The sequence below is a fragment of the Aulonocara sp. 'chitande type north' Nkhata Bay genome, linkage group LG15 (assembly GCF_057382095.1).
Source record: "Aulonocara sp. 'chitande type north' Nkhata Bay isolate Kocher_YH1m ecotype deep benthic linkage group LG15, A_spYH_male_GT1.1, whole genome shotgun sequence".
In the NCBI taxonomy this organism is placed as follows: Eukaryota; Metazoa; Chordata; class Actinopteri; order Cichliformes; family Cichlidae; genus Aulonocara; species Aulonocara sp. 'chitande type north' Nkhata Bay.
In genome coordinates, this window is record NC_141358.1 from 24,621,028 (window position 1) to 24,637,627 (window position 16,600).

The 16,600-nt window shown below is 41.0% G+C and overlaps 1 protein-coding gene across 2 annotated transcripts in view; it reads right to left on the minus strand.

The window, feature by feature from the left end:
• Positions 1–16,600, minus strand: part of cfap61 (cilia and flagella associated protein 61) — a 45,663-nt gene that overhangs the window by 4,759 nt on the left and 24,304 nt on the right. For both annotated transcript variants that reach the window (XM_086265135.1, XM_086265134.1), the window contains 5 exons: positions 14,424–14,516; positions 12,976–13,144; positions 10,488–10,659; positions 2,692–2,984; positions 1,418–1,745 (listed from right to left, as the gene is read on the minus strand). In XM_086265135.1, the coding sequence (XP_086121261.1) occupies positions 1,418–1,745; positions 2,692–2,984; positions 10,488–10,659; positions 12,976–13,144; positions 14,424–14,516 (1,055 nt within the window). The remainder of the gene's footprint in view (positions 1–1,417; positions 1,746–2,691; positions 2,985–10,487; positions 10,660–12,975; positions 13,145–14,423; positions 14,517–16,600) is intronic.

Genomic DNA, 16,600 nt, shown 5'->3' on the forward strand with positions numbered 1-16,600 from the left:
GATCCCTTTGAAAAGTTCACGTGTGTTTCATCTCTCTGAGGAGGGCGAAGCAGAGAGGCTGTCGTGTTTATGTAACCCGCCGAGTGGCCTTGGTCGCTCGGTGAATGCGCTGCGGCACAATGCGGCATTGTTACGGCAGCTATAATTCGAGTGTCCGCCACAATAACATCGGCGCTGGGTGGGTGGGTGAAAGATTGGAAAATGTTTCACAAACACATAATGAAAAACATTCTGGCGGTACGAATTCTCTCAGATAAAAGCAGGCGACAACAGGCGTGGACAGGAGGAAGGACAGCGAGGAGAACGTCGAGCTGAAGCGACAAACCCTGAAAGTATATGCAAAGCTGAGATCTGCCCATGAATGTGAAGGAATTTTAAGATGGGTCAGCTCTTCTGGGCCCACTGAGAAACCAGTTCAGTTGTAGTTTCCCAAGAAGATTCATTTCCATAATAAATAAACAGGGTCAGACCGGCAGAGCTGGCTCCTGTTGGGAACCAATAAACGAAACCACAAAAGTGAGAATTTTAACGTCACATCGTCAAGGGACGTGTTACCGATGAAAGTCTTTGAAAAGTATATATATATATATATATATATATATATATATATGACTCCCTTGGGCTTCCATCCTCCACTGTGTGGAAGGTCCCTGATCAGAAGTCCACCAAAAAATATGAGTTACTGGCTGTAGCTCAGGCAGGTAGAGCAGGTCAGCTACTGATCGGAAGGTTGATGGCTCGATTCCTGGCTTCTCACTAGTCTACATGCCAAATATCCCTGGCCAAGATACTAAACTTTGGAGGGGGCAGGGATAGCTCAGTATGTGGAGTGATCGGAAGATCGGGGGTTCGAATCCACAGAACGGTTACCCTGAGGTACCCCTGAGCAAGGTACCGTCCCTACACACCGATCCCCGGTGCGCCTGCTTATTGGCTCCCCACTGGGTGAATGGGTCAAATTCAGAGAGAGTAATTTTGCCACGGGGGTCAAAAAAGTATACATTATTATTATTACTGCAGATGGAAATAAATCTTTTGCTGTTGTTAACTCTTCTCAATTCAAGACTAATTTGACCCATTCTGATTATTTTCAGCCCCATATTTTTACTTTTACTCACCTTTGCATGTTTCATGGCTGAAAATAATCCTCCAAAATTATTCTGCCTTTAAGGCAATTCCCTTAACCCTCTCAGGCTCATATTAAGTTTTTGTTGCTAATGCACAAAAGAATACCTGCAGTGGTACTTCTGAGTAAAAAAACTTATAAAATATGTATGTGGGGTAATCAGGTTGTTAGCTTTTAACTGTTGCAAATCTGCAAAGCCTGCCTTGAGAGGGTTAAGCTAAAGCTAAGGCTAAAGCTACTGCTTTCTGAAATTATCCATCAATCAAAACTAAACCTTGGTTCTAATCAGACCTTGAATCTTGGCCTGCTTGTACAGCAGTACCAGACGATCTGTTTCAGGTGGAGGCGCCTCAGCAGGCTCCACGGTTGGATCAAACAGGGGCAGCATCATGGCTGCCAGGTCCTGGCCCACTTCCTTGGAGTTAAAGTTGGCATGTGTCCACTCATCTATGTAGTAACGGCGGGAGAATTTGGTGAGAGGCCCGGCAGCCCAAATGGACGAATTGGTGGTTCTGAAGCTGGAGTTTATGACAAGCCTGCCATCAAATACCAGGAAGGACTTGTTGAAGCTGTTGAAAGCGTCGTAGTCGACTCCTTTATTGGAGAGGTTGATGAACACCTGAAAGGACAAAAAGAGCCATCGAGTTTCGAGGTGGAATCTTTATTGGATTCACACTTTACACGATCCAACATCTACCTGATGTTTTTACCTTTCTTCGTTTATGTATATATATCTGATAAATATGAGCTACAGACGGGGAACAAACTGGGGGCAAGTCTTTGTAAGAACAGAGGAGTCGACCCCTGCTGGCCACTACAAAGAATGCAGGTTAAAAGCCACAGCTTCACTTTGAAGCACACCCATTTTTTTAACATATTCAGTCTGTGCTTGAAATTAAACTTCCCAAATTAAGATGATAAATATAAGATGGCTCTCGAGTGGTGAGGCTTTCAGAAAAACTAAATACTGACACAGATAATTATTCATCCTGAAGTCCACAAGCTGCTCAGAGTCAAGAGGCCTGAGTGATGAAGCTGCGATTACAAACCCACGATAAAACAAACTCATAATATGTTCTTTGAAAAAACAAAACTCTGGAGGTGGAATAAAATTGTCATTTATTAAACTTATAGGTACTTTGGGGTTTTGCATTCATTGTTTTCCTAAATACTTGTGTGTCTGTCTTCCACAGCATGTGAAATACACACAGACTAATGACAACAGGGCCTTGCACACAGCAGAATTTTAACAAGAAAATTCAACACAAACCCAGAAGCAGAATCATCTTCTTTCTGAGACAATGGAAGTCATGGAAATGGGAAACACACCAACATCATTTTGTGCTTGACAAACACAGTTTGCTTCCAGGAGGGAAATTAACATCCAACCAAGAGCCACAATCTGGAGAATTCAGCCGCTCAAGCTTTTCCAGCTCTACCAGCCACCTTGGCCAGTAACCCACCATTGTTTGGATATCATTTCTTTTTGTAAGAATTAATAACCCGTCTGGATAAGCACTGAAAGCATCCGGTGGATTTTGAAAGCATCAGAAATTCTGACTTACTCCACACTGCAGATGGAGAGGCTCTGCATCAGTGGTAAACGATGCCGATGTGAGCGGGTCGGGTTGTTTGCCATTGTTAAACTGGGCCAGCACACAGTTACGGTGGATCTGGACCATGGCGTTCTCCATGGCCATCGCCGCGGCTTTTTCTACAGATGAGTCCAAGAAGCTGGAGACGCCTGGCACAGGAGGCAAGAGGACAAGATGGATACGAGATCCACGAATGCCGAGGCTCAGCAGAGTCTCTACGGTGGTGTAGATGTCGATGTTGTTTCCGTAGACGATGGCGTTATCTGAGAAGACGCAAAGAAGGAAAGGTTTCATAGTGAGAGTTCACTCACAAACTCCTATGTCAAGTTTGGCAGAAAAGAGAATTCCTCTTAAAAAACATACATAAACATTCATTGTTTATGTGAGGTGGTTAATGGTTAAAAGTTACTGGTTAAAGTTACTAAGCCGCATGATACACCTGCATAAATATGAGTACTTGGCCTGTTTTCCTACGTGAACTTTGGACGGCTTCAAGACAGTCAGGTCGGGATGTTTTTAACACATGTAATAACAGGAAATAACCAACTTCACAAATACTCACATGATGCAGTAAAAGCACCAAAATATTGGTCAGTATTTTTATTGAAAACTGTGTGAGTCAATCCAAAGTGCAAAAAGGACCAACAGAGAAGGCAGTGCAAATGACTGTAAGAGAAACACAAAACATGATGATGACCAAATCATGAAAATCACATAAAAGAGAAATATAATGAACTGATAATATAAAAATAACAAAATAAACAAACACAGAATTAGAGAAAAATAAAAGAATAAAACAAAAATCATTGTTGAAATGTTGACAGTGGACTTGGGCATGAAGTGGACTTCACTTAGACGGCAATAACAGTAACAGAAGAAGCCCGATCAACTTCTATTTCTATGCAAGAGGTTGGACTTGGAGGGAGAATATGATGTTAACATATTGTGGAGCAGATCTACGGCAGGCTTTAAAAACAAACAGGGATAAACAACTGAGAGGTTATAAAAATATGGAAAAGTTTTTCTATGTCCTTAAACTGTCTCAGCGATGGTTTAAACGATAAAAAGCTGCTCTTCACGACATGACAGACCTCACTGTTAAAAGGCAAGAAACTATCCATAAAACACACACTAGCTGCTGTATTCACACTCAGCAAAACGTTACCTACAAAGTTTTATATTACTGCAACATTTATTGAGAGCTTATAGTGGAGCACAGTTGTTACCTTCCACTCTGAAATCGGTGAAAAATCAGCCGCTGTCCCTTCATTAATGAGAGACATGAAACGTGATGCATGAGAGGACTCAGATCCAAACAAAAAACTGCAGTAACAGCTTTCTGAAAACAAAAAATGAATTTACATGCATTTTTCTCCATATAGGAGCTCTTGTATGTTTTTCTGATTGTGAGCACAACAGATGTTATTGTCCAAAGATACAATACAAATGATCTCTCTTTTTCAAACCAATGTTTTCCAGTCTACAGACAATAGCTCAGTCTGCTCAGGTTTTACAAACGGCCTTGGAAACGAAGGGAAAAGCTACACATTGTTCTACAAGAGGCCCTCGGCTTGCTGAACTCTGAACCACAGATACACAAGGACAAATGAGAGCATCTGAATGAGTTTTCCTTGTACTTCAGCTCCTCGTGCTTTGCTGTTTGTAATGGACAGCACCTCGACCGCAGGACCTTCATTCCAAAGGTCCGACAGACAAAGAGAGCACAAACTGAAATTTTATATGTGCGTGAATTCATGGCGAATCACGTAAACAGAGTATTCCTAGTTATACTAAAACTAAGCTAACAGTGAAAAATCCTTTCATTAAAATAACAATACAATTGTTTTGAAAAGAGAGAACATGTGCTTACAAAAGATTTTTTTTTTGGGGGGGGGGGGGGGGGGGCATTTATATGATGATCATCTTTAATTTGCAAATATGTTTTTGCAAATGTAACAAATAAATAACAGATCAAAACAACTGCCTGCTGTCCAGTGAGCCTGTGACTGTGTGGATGGACTCAAACTAAGCTAAGACCTCTCAGAGAGTGGACCTGACCAGTGAATTATGTGATATGGAAATACAACCTTAGAAGGCATCGAGTTAACCGATGCCTTCCAAATCATGTTCAGTTAAAGAAGAAAGTGTACTTTATTGGTCCCCGTGGGGAAAATCCCTCTCTGCATTTAACCCATTCACTCAGTGAAGCAGTGGGCAGCCATTGGGCGCCCGGGGAGCAGTGTGTAGGGACGGTACCTTGCTCAGGGGTACCTCAGGGTAGCTGTTCAGGGGAATCGAACCCCCGACCTTCCGATCATGGGGCCACCACTCTACCTACTGAGCTATCCCTGCCCCTGTTGAATACTCTTACAGTTTTTGTTCCTGTTTCATGCAGGTCACCGGTGAAAATATAATTTAATTACAGAGGTTAAATTTTTTTTAAAAAGGGAGCAAAAGTAACAAGTAACAGCCCTGATGTGTGAAAAAAGGCTGGAAATACAAAAAACCTGAACTACAGCAAACCATAAAAGCACTTTGGTCAATAAATATTGGTCATAATCTTGACTTACATCTCGATAAAATCAGATTTTATTACAGAAGCGTGATGTTTTGCGTTCAGCTCTGGCTTTACCAGCCTATTGCTGAAAAATCAAAGCTTATCAGCAGGTTATGGCGTGAAATAAAAAACACAATGTTAATTAACATTTACATGATCTGTGTGACTTGTCAGTTTTGTTGATGGTTTCAGTGAACGGTGGAATGATGCGTCAGTATGAATTATGGGATGTTATTATCTCCTTTCCTGTCATGAAAGATGGTTCAGCTGCAGGAGGTAATAAAGGAAGCACAGAAGCACCTTTCCTTAGTAATAACAGAATTCAAACAGCTCTTATTGTGGCTGCCACACCTCTGGGTCACTTCACTCAGTCAGGAACCATCCAAAGGCTATTCAACTGCACCTGGACTGTGAAGAAAAACAGCTAATGCTACTGTGTGTTATCTGGGGTAGCTTTTTTTTTCCATCATCTCTCTCTGTTATTAAACCAAAGTAAGGTCACATTGACCCAGCGGTCTTAGCTAATTATAGGCCAGTCTACTCTTGAAAGAGTAGTTGTAAAGCTCTACCTGAAACCTGACTGAAACTCTTTAAATAAGCCATTCCTCTGCAGAAGATCAGAGCTCATCACAGTACAGAAACAGCTTTAGTCAACGTTACAATCTTCTTATGGCCTCTGACAGTGGACCCATATCTTTGCTTGTCCTGCTAGACCTTTGCAGCGTTCGATACTATTGACCATAATATCCTATTAGAACGATTATAGCATGCTGTAGGTATTACAGGTATTGCACTGCAGTGGTTTGTATATCTATCTTATTGATCCCAATTTGTTCATGTAAATGGAGAGTCCTCTTCACACACTAAGATTAATTATGGAGTTCCACAGGGTTCAGTGCTAGGACCAATTCTGTTGACATTATACATGCTTCCCTTAGGCAATATCATCAGCAGACATAGCATACATTTTCACTGCTATGCAGATGACACCCAACTTTATCTATACATCAGACCTTCCCAAAGTGTGGGGCCCACCCCCTGGGGGGGGGGGCGCAGAGCCATTGCAGGGGGGGCGCGGTATGAAAAGGAAAAAAAAAATGCTTGGACACTGCTAGCATCATTGATGGGTTTTTGTCAGGGCTCCCACACAAATGCAAAGCAGGAGATGAAGCATCGCTGACTATTTTTTCAAACCAACTTCATTCTAAGCCAAAGACTAGAAAATATGGTGAAGCATATCTGCCCTTTGGTGTCACCTGCGCAAGTGCAGAGGTAGGTCTCCCCTGCATCGGGAGCACGCACCGGGCTCTCCAAATCACGGACAAATAGTATCCCACATTCTTGATTTTTAGTTCACAAACACTTCTTGTAATGACTAACTACTCCTGACATTTTGGAGATGTTAGCTCTTTATACAGTGAAGTTACAGCGGGATACAAATAATATCAGGCTGATCCTGCCACGATTTGTTCCCTCGGTTCAAATCACGGACAAACAGCATCCAACAGTTGTTTATGTTTTTAAACCCATTTTGCACAGAGAGGCATTTTTTGAAAAATGTATTGATAGCAATGTTGAATATTATTACAGGGAAAAACAACTACAAGTAAAATAATCACACCGTGAGCCTCCCTCTGCCTTTCTAAATGGAGAGACAGTAACTACGTGTGTAAGTGTGTAAAACCTGCAGATAGTCAGATTAACAGTATTGTGTCTCTATCTGCCATTCTGCAATTCATCTCATGTAAACAATAACGTGGCGCACAGCGTGACGTGAAAAAAGGCACATACCTTTAACATTGCGTGACGAACTCTGTATTCCTCATCCACACGTAAACACAAAAAATCTCCGTTTTCGGTGATTCGAAAAGCCGTTTACGTGTGGACGAAACAGTTGCATTTTCAAAAATTGTCATGATTCGTTGTGTGGCAGGCAGGAGAAGGACCCAAGATGCAGACTCACAGACACGGGGATAAACTTAAAGATCACAGTTTTAATGCTGGCTTAAAGGTGAAACACAAAACAGTACTGAACTAAACTGGAAAAACTAAACATGAGATGTACCAGGAACCACGGGGAGAGTAACACACAACATGAGGGAGAACGCGACGCCGAACAGAGGAAGACGCAGACAGAAATACACAGAGGGTTAACGAGGAAAGTGGGAACACACGGGGAACACAGCTGACACAGATAACCATAACGAGACAGGGCGGGGTGAACATAACACTGACGGGAGACGGGCAGAGTCAAACAGGAAGTACACAGAGGTTCAGACAGGAGGAGAGAGCACGGGGAGAACACAGACATAACAGGCTGGGGAAAACATGGAATAAAACACGAAAGGGGACAAGGGCTCATGAATACATAGAGGGGCACACAGGGGGTGAGAGTCACAAAGGGAAAGCACACAGGGAACAACATAACATACAACATCATCGTTGTATTTTTACTCAGTTGTATATAGTATTTGTATTTGTATTCTATTTTTATCTTATTGTATATTTATTTTATTTTATTCTACTGTATATAGTATTTTATTTTATTCTATTCTGTACAGTTGTGTACTGTATTTATTCTTATTGTATTCTAATTTTTGCCTCATAACTTTTGCACTGTCCACTTCCTGCTGTGACAAAACAAATTTCCCACGTGTGGGACTAATAAAGGTTATCTTATCTTATCTTATCTTATAACAGGGCAACTCAGGAAACAGAACCTAAACAGGGAACTGAATACAAAAATACAAGAGAACTAAGAATACTGGGCCAACACGGCCCAGGACCATGACATCAATACCTGTGCAGGTGTGGACGTAGCGCAAAACAGCTAGTAGTTTATTTTATTACACCTGTAATTTAGGGGGGGGGGACATTTTTCTTGTAAAACACAGGGGGTCTAGCAAAGTTTTGGAACCACTGCTATACATTTTCTGATTTTAAATTCAGATAAAACTGAGGTTATTGTACTTGGCCCTATAAAATCTTAGTGTCTTACCAGACACTTAATCTAGATGGCATTACCTTGGCCTCCAGTAACACTGTGAGGAATCTTGGAGTCATTTTGACCAGGATATGTCCTTCAATGCACATATTAAACACTTATGTAGGACTGCTTTCTTCCATTTGTATAATATCTCTAAAATTAGAAATAGCCTGTCTCAGAGTCACGCTGAAAGACTAGTTCATACATTAATTACTTCTAGCTCGGACTACTGTAATTCATTATTATCAGGATGTCCTAAAAACTCCCTGAAAAGCCTTCAGTTAATCAAAAATGCTGCAGCAAGAGTACTGACAGGGACTAGAATGCATATTTCTCTTCTCTATATTGGTTTCTCTTCATTGGCTTCCTGTTAAATAAAGAATCAGATTGCTGGGGTTATCTTTGTATTACTGTTGAATCTTTATCTAACAATATAAAGTGCCTCAAGGTGACTGTTTTTGTGATTATATTTATATATTTATATATATTCATATTATTATATTGCAATATAATTAAAACTGAATTGAAGTTGCTACATTTAATCTGCTTTTAGTATAATCTGAGGCAAGTTCAGAAATGCCTTTCTTGTCTAGTTTTATCAGCACAGGAGGAGTTGAAGGCTTTCACGGGCTGCTGTTCATGGCCTCTGTCCATGGTACTGAATGAGAGCTGCGGTAAGATGAGTTAGATTTATATAAGCCATGATCACATGCTACAAATATCATTGCTATTGACGGTAAAGAGCTTACACAACACAGTAGTTTGTTTTGGAAAACTACCACATACTCTGACCATCTCACACAAATACACAAACAAAATGCAGCTAGGAGTGGTTGGGAGTGTTTTATTAGCTGAGCTCCTTTGGTTGCTATGATACACGATATCCACAAAAGTAAAGTGTTGCATGAACTCCACTCCACCTGACTGCTGCTTAACTGTTACACCCACAGGGAAACAAAATGCCACTTTAATCATGATCTTCCGTATAATTACTCTGGTAGTTTGGGGATTTAATTTTGCTACAGGCAGTACTAACGTCTCCTCCATTGTTGCTTAGCAGTCAATGGTTGGACAGTATAGTTTTTGTCTTGCCCCTCCTAAACTGTGATTGGACAGCTGGGTTTTCCCAGAAGGTCAAAAATTTTCAACTCTCGGTGACCATAAACATTTTAAAAAAATTAAAACTTTCCCTGCTTCTGAGAAAAAACACAAAACAACACAAAACACACTGTAAACAGACCCTCATTCCTAAAACATCGATTAGTATGCACAAAAAATAGATCCCGTTAAATGCAGTCTTTCCTTCTCATTGGATGTGTTTTTCCTAATTTTGTGAACACACTAATACGTTCAGTTAGCATGTCAGCTTTAGGATTTCTGTCATTGCACATGTTCATATGGCTTCATGAATTCATCATATGTTGTTTTGTTACTTGGAAACAGAGGAAACATTATATTTAATAGCTTACAGCTGCACATGCTCATTTCGTAAATATTAATTGTCATGTCCATGCAGGACACATTAGTTATATAAACAACTGTCCCTGCTGACATCTTTGTGAAGTGCTAATAATCTCTGTGTTGGTGGAAATGAACAGAGCATGTTATATTAAAAATGATACTTGCATGAACATTGCTGGAGCAGGGTAATAAAATGTTTAAAGATCAACTGTAATGTTTTTGTTTTTTCTATTTTTGTTGGATTTGTGGCAAATCAGAGAAACTTCCCTACACTCGAAGGCTGAGATTTACATACACTCTTTGTTTTCCTTCTGTTGTTATTATTAAAATATGGAAATAAACATGGTATCTGCAAAGGTCTGTCTCTGCAATTTGCATGTATTAATGGTTTTCCTTTATGACTGGAATCAGCTAATTAGTATGTATAAAAGCCTCACTCTAGATCACTGCACAATTCCTTCAGAGAGCAGATTAATTTTGCTTAATGACACTGTGCATTTTCCCTGCTCTGAAAAGCCCGGCTCTCAGAAAGTGATATGATAATGGAAAATGGATGGAAGAGGCCGACCTGATTCACGGAGATGAAAGATTTCTCTGCAGCTAATTAGCTGCTAATTATACCGGGGCACTTCAGCAGCGACTGGCTGAGTAATGACATACTACTACAGATTAATTTTAGGTGTTCTCTGTGTGTGTGTGTGTGTGTGTGTGTGTGTGTGTGTGTGTGTGTGTGTGTGTGTGTAGGCGAGGCTTTCCATTTACCCTCCAGCTCCAAAAAGTTGGCACAGAGCCAGCGGCGAGCAGCCATGCAGTCGTGGAGGTCGTTGAGGGTGAAGAGGTTGGAGGGCACGGGCCCAGTGTATCTGCTGTGAGTGGAGTGCAGCTGGCTGTTTGTGACAGGCTGGCTCACATCTACACCAGTGGGACACGGTACCTACACACACACACACACACACACACACACACACACACACACACACACACACACACACACACACACACAAAACAAATTAAATTCATTTCTTTAACTTCTTACATTTCAGTCATGCAATATCAAACAGTTAAAAGGAGACATCATGAAAGGAATGCTGTGCGTCACCATTATGTACAAAGTGTCCTTCAGCATGGACAAAGATCATATAACAAGACAGTGTGACAGACCTGCTGTCGTGGTCCGAGGGTGTGGGGATGTTCGTAAGCTTTGGTTCTTTTATATTTATTGATTTGGATCACTGTTTTGATTTTATTCTCATGCTGACAATGTTTTTTATTTTTTGTGAGCTTCAAATGAAATTATTGAGTTCTGGTCCCTGTTTTTCATTCCATTGTTGTATTAATCTCCCCAGTCTGTTCTCTCTCCTCTCTCATGTATGTGCCTTCTCGGTTAAACTTTCCCTGTTTATTCTGGTTTTTTGTTTTGTTTTTTTGGGGGTTTTTTGTGTCCCGTTTGGATCTTTAGCCATCAGAATTGTTGTCTTAAGGCCAAGAAAGATGCCAAGCGGATTTATTTTACCAAGTGGATCATCATGGCCTTGCCATATTGGTCCATTTGATTGACCTTTATTATAATTATGAATTTATTTTATTTTCAGTTGCTACAAATGGGACAGACATGACTGGGGGATAGGACAGGGAGAAAGAATGAAAGAAAGAGAGGGAGAGAAAGAAAACCAAAGGGGAGAAGAGACGGTGAGAAGGGGGGGAAGAAAAAACAAACAAACAAACAAAAAAAACAAAACACCTGGGTCACCTGTATGGAGAAAAAAAACAGAAGAGAAAGCAAACAACAAAGAGCAACATAATAAAAAAAACGGCACCATCACAATAAACTAGCTAGCAGTAGATATCAGTAGATACTAAGTAATAAACGATATTGTGCAGCACGCAAGATAGACAGCGCACAATGTGCTTTGAGGCAGCAGCCAAGAAAGCTGTAGTTCGCATCTGTGAACACCCATGTGTACACCTGTGTGCATACCTGTGTGGATCAGCATGCTTGCATTCCAAAGGTTTCTCCATGTAACGATCTGCTAGAGGGTGTGGGGGAGCCACAGCCCTGTCCTCCAGGGTATGAAGCAGGTATGGAGGAGATCAAAACTCCAGACATCCAGAGGCCCCCAGAACACAAGAGACCAAGGAAGACCAACAGAGGGGCAGCCGCGCCACTGTCCCAGTAAGAGCTGAGGAGAGTCCCAGATGAGGGCTCACTCAGCAGCCGCGGAGCAGAAGCCAGGGGGAGTTGCAGTGACGCGCCCGTGAGCTCCGCCGGCAGCCAGCTGTGCCTGAGTGACCGAGCCCCAGGCCGAGAGGCCGGGGGCACCTCACCTCCGAAGTGGCCCGAGCGAGCCCCAGGCTCCAGGCCCCGATAAGCGGCCGCCAAGGAGTGAGCCGGTGTGTACCCGGACGCCCACCCCCAGGCACAAAGAACCACCAACGCACCGACACCTGAGGGAGTCCGCCACCGGCAGGGGAAGTGGTGGTGGGTGGAGATAGGCCTCCAAACCTTGGAGGGCCTGAGATGTCCCCAGAGACAACCTGACATATAGACACAGTCCCTGTTTATTCTGTCTTTTGTATGTTTCCTGTTTTACTTTGACAGTTGGCTTTTTCTTGTGTGTTGTCTATGATTTTAATTCCTGTCTTTTCCTGCCCATTTCTTAGCCTCAGGTCAGAAACAAACATTTTGTTGTTATTTCACCTGTCTAAGTGCTGCAGCTGTGTCCTCTGTGTCAGCTTTAAAGAGCTATAAATAGCTTTTTTTCTCCTCTTAAAGTTAGAACTAAATTATAATGCCAAAGGAACATCGGCGACACAAGGATGTCATATTGTTGTTTTTTGTAACTCAGGTATGGCTCGAGTGTAGTCTGTGAATCCTGTTGATGCTTAAGCAAAAAAAAAAAACCTACTGAAAACACTCATTGAGCACTTTATTAGGGACACCTCTGCTATCTAATGCAGGGAAATACAACTGTTTTATGATTAAAAACACTTCTCTACAGCTCATGCTTCAATTTTTGTTGAATTTATAAAAAAAGTTGATCATTCTGATTCATGGTTATTAGTGTGTGTGTAGTGGGGGCGGTGCAGGTGGATGTGACTGCATTGTAATGAGATGTTTTCTGCTATTTTCTCTAACCAAACAGCACACATAAGTTGGAAATATTTTTCACCCAGTTCACACTGCAGCAACAGCTCTGCTGTCAGAGGAAAGACTTTTTACAACTCACATTAAAAGAACCAATCATCTCACCCGATACTGCAGGCCAGTACAGAGGATGAGGTGGTCGTAGGGCACCTTCTCCCCACTGGACAAGAGGACGTATTTGGACTTCCTTCTGATGCCCACCAACTTCCCCGTCACCACTCTGATGAAGGAACGCACTGGGATCTGGGCCAAGTCTCTGCTGCTGTAGGCATGACTGCATGAAGATGAGAAGAAGAAACTTAAACTAATAGAATTATATTGATGCTAATTTTCTAATACAAGCCTCCACAATGATGATGATGCACTTTCAGTTAGAAATCTGTATTTTTAATATGCACTGACAATGTCAGTGTCTGTCATCATTTGTTGGCCGGTCTCTGGCACAGAATTCGGCTCAATTTAAAAAGAAATGTGTACAAATGTTCTTAATGTTTGTGGAAATCACGGTTGAAAATCACCACTGAAAGTATTCTGACTGGCTGCATCACCACTTGGTGTGGCAGCTGTAATGGTCTGGACCACAAAGCTCTGCAGAGGGTGGTGAGATCAGCACAGCGCATCATCAGGACTGAACTGCCAGCCATGCCGAATCTCTACAGACAGTGCTGCATGAGGAAGACACAGCGGATCCTCTCTGATCCCAGCCACCCCAGACACAGACCTTTCACACTCCTGCCGTCCGGCAGGCGGTTCAGGAGCATCCAGACCCACACTACCAGACACAGGGACAGTTTTTACCCACAAGCCATCAGACTTTTGAACTGCTGACATTCCATACACAACACTACACACTCACTACAATAACAGGACTCTGCACACTGTCACTTCAACAAATGCTACTTAAATGCTCACTGCACAACTTTGTACAACCTGCAGATACTCTTGCACAAACTTGTAAATACCAACTTGTCTTAAATGTAAATACCAACTAAATTCTCTAATATTTAATACTTTTTTCCTCTCCTTTTTATTATTATTATTATTATTATTGTTATTGTTATTGTTATTATTATTATTATTTTATTACTACCACTGCTATTTTCTGTTATTTTCTTCTCAATATAACTGCACACTCTCTATATGCTCATGTAAAGCTGAGGAGCACGAGCCAAAGAATTTCATTATGGATAAATGTGGCTACAGTGTTTATCTGTACATGACAATAAAACTTGAAACTTGGAAACGTGTACAAGAATCTGCAAATGTGTCTGATTCATTAATGTGAAAGAGGTTGCCTCACATAGTGGCAAATAACATTGCTTTTAAAGTTTCTTTCATAATATTCTGAAATAATAATAATGTCATGTTGCGTTTACATTTTTCCTTCTAAAACACTGTTTTTAACTGAGTTTAATTACACTTAAAATAATCACACACTCTGGTGCTTTTCCAGCTGTCTGATGGTATGTCGATATATATCCAACATGTTTGGGAATGCGAGATGGCACAACAAGGTTTTCCATTTTCATGTGCATGTTGTTCTGTTCACTCACCTTGTGGACAGAAATCCAGCGTCCTCGCGGTTGTAGTCGCCGGGGAAACCGTGTGTTGAAATGAGGGTCAGGCTGTTGAACCTCAGGTGAGGGCTGTGAGAGAACAAACAGCAGCGAAAAGCATGAGTGCTATTCCACATAACGCTGTGAACACACAGTGAGAGGAGGACCCTGGGAAGCTTCCCATATATATATATATATATATATATATATATATATATATATATATATATATATATATATATATATATATATATATATACATACACATACACACACCTTTTGCCACAACATAGAGTGAAAATGAATAAGGCATGAACTTGCTGATCAGTGTGCAGCAGTGTATTGTGTTGAGCAGATCATTGTGTTGTTGGCTGGCAGGGAGAGCTATTTATATGTCGGTGTATGTGTCTGGGCCGTTTTGATGCACACACACAAAAAAAGAAATGGAAAAAAAAAAAACATTTTTGAATTGCATTTTGGGTTTTTATGTTTAGACTTTTGAAAAAAATCAGCCAAAGATTCAAAAATGTGTGTAAACAACTGTTGAAGACTGTAATTTCCATTTTGTTCACAGATGTATAAAAACATTTAGAAAAGCAGACTAAAGCTAGCCACAAAAAGAAGAAAATATGGAATAAAAGTCACAACTCAGTTGATATAGTGATGATTTTGTGTTACGGGAATATAAGGCCAGGTAAAGAATCATAGATAAGCTAAGACAACAAAGCCTTTATTGGTCCCACAGTTGGGAAATTCAAGGATACAATGACACAGTTGACATTTTAGATGCCGAGTAGCAGCAAAATGGAAGTGCAGTGGTTGGATAACAATAGCAGCAAGCACTGAGTATTGCATACCGAGCTATGAGCATATGTCTATTAACATGTTTACTTTTGACAAGAGTGAAGCTTTTTTATTTTTTCTCTACTCTTTCAACATTATTTATCCAGAAAGTTAGTTTACAGCGCTCAAAGCTACCTTTATCGTAATGTTTAAATGTCTTGAACACCGGAGGAATAACAACCTTTCCATATTTCACTTACTCAGGCTAATCAGTCTTCTTCTTAGGTCTGTGTGGGTGTGTCACCACTGACTGACAGATGTTCCTGACATTCGCTTGTGGATACACAAACAGCTAAAGACACCTTGTAGCACACCTCTAGTATACTTTTGTCAAATTTAGGTATCCTCTGTGCTATCTAAGTGTAACAAAACTGCTTAACACCAATTTAACAATAACTAAACTTAAGTAACACTGAAACTGGGATGTTGTATAATGGGTCGTGTTTTTTATCCGGTTATTTAAATATGTATGCAGACACAGAAACTGGAACGCCAATATTAGACTGAAAAATGTTGCCTGCATCTGAACTGTTGCGCAAACAGCAGACTGTTATCCACCTTTAACCTGAGAACACAAACATAGCAGAATGGTTTTATGAACTGAAACGGCGGTGCATTGAAACGTTGTCATGATAGCCCATCCTGCACCTTTAGCAGCTCATTTACTGCGGACACTGCGTTTTCAATACACTTGAGGTTGATTTAAAGCTGACTCCTGACACCATGATCCAAACGAGAAAACAAGTTCTACAAAATAGAAACTATAACAGATCTGAATGCACTGAACTGAAAACAGCTATTTATACCATTGTCACACTGTCTGGTTTGGTTTTGTTTGTTGTTGTTTTTTTTTTTTGGGGGGGGGGGGGTATCCTCAGTTCGCTGGCAAGTTTCCGTTTGTAAAGATTGACAAACGTAAATTACACGGGGCTAAAAAGAGCAGCTCAGGAGTTTAGCTTTAATTCAAAATTCAGTACACTGTTGAAATTACATATTATGGTGCTTTTACATAAATCATAAACCTTTTAAAATCCCTCTGTTTACCAATGTAGGCATGTTTACAAAGCGTAAAGCTTCTCAGGTGCACATTCTCCAGCCTGCTGATGCGTTTGTGGTTCCTGAGCATGAAAAACTGGAGCCGTCTGAGCTCTTGTGAGTTTACTGTTGACAGTATAAACCATCTCTTGTGATGCAAATAGCCTCCTTTGTTGTGGCCGACAGGACATTACACAGCTGATAACAGCAGTTCCAGCTCCTGCGCTCAGTGAATAGCAAAGTGTGTGTGTGTACCTCGCAGCGTCCAGCCTTATCACCCTGACACTCTGATCACC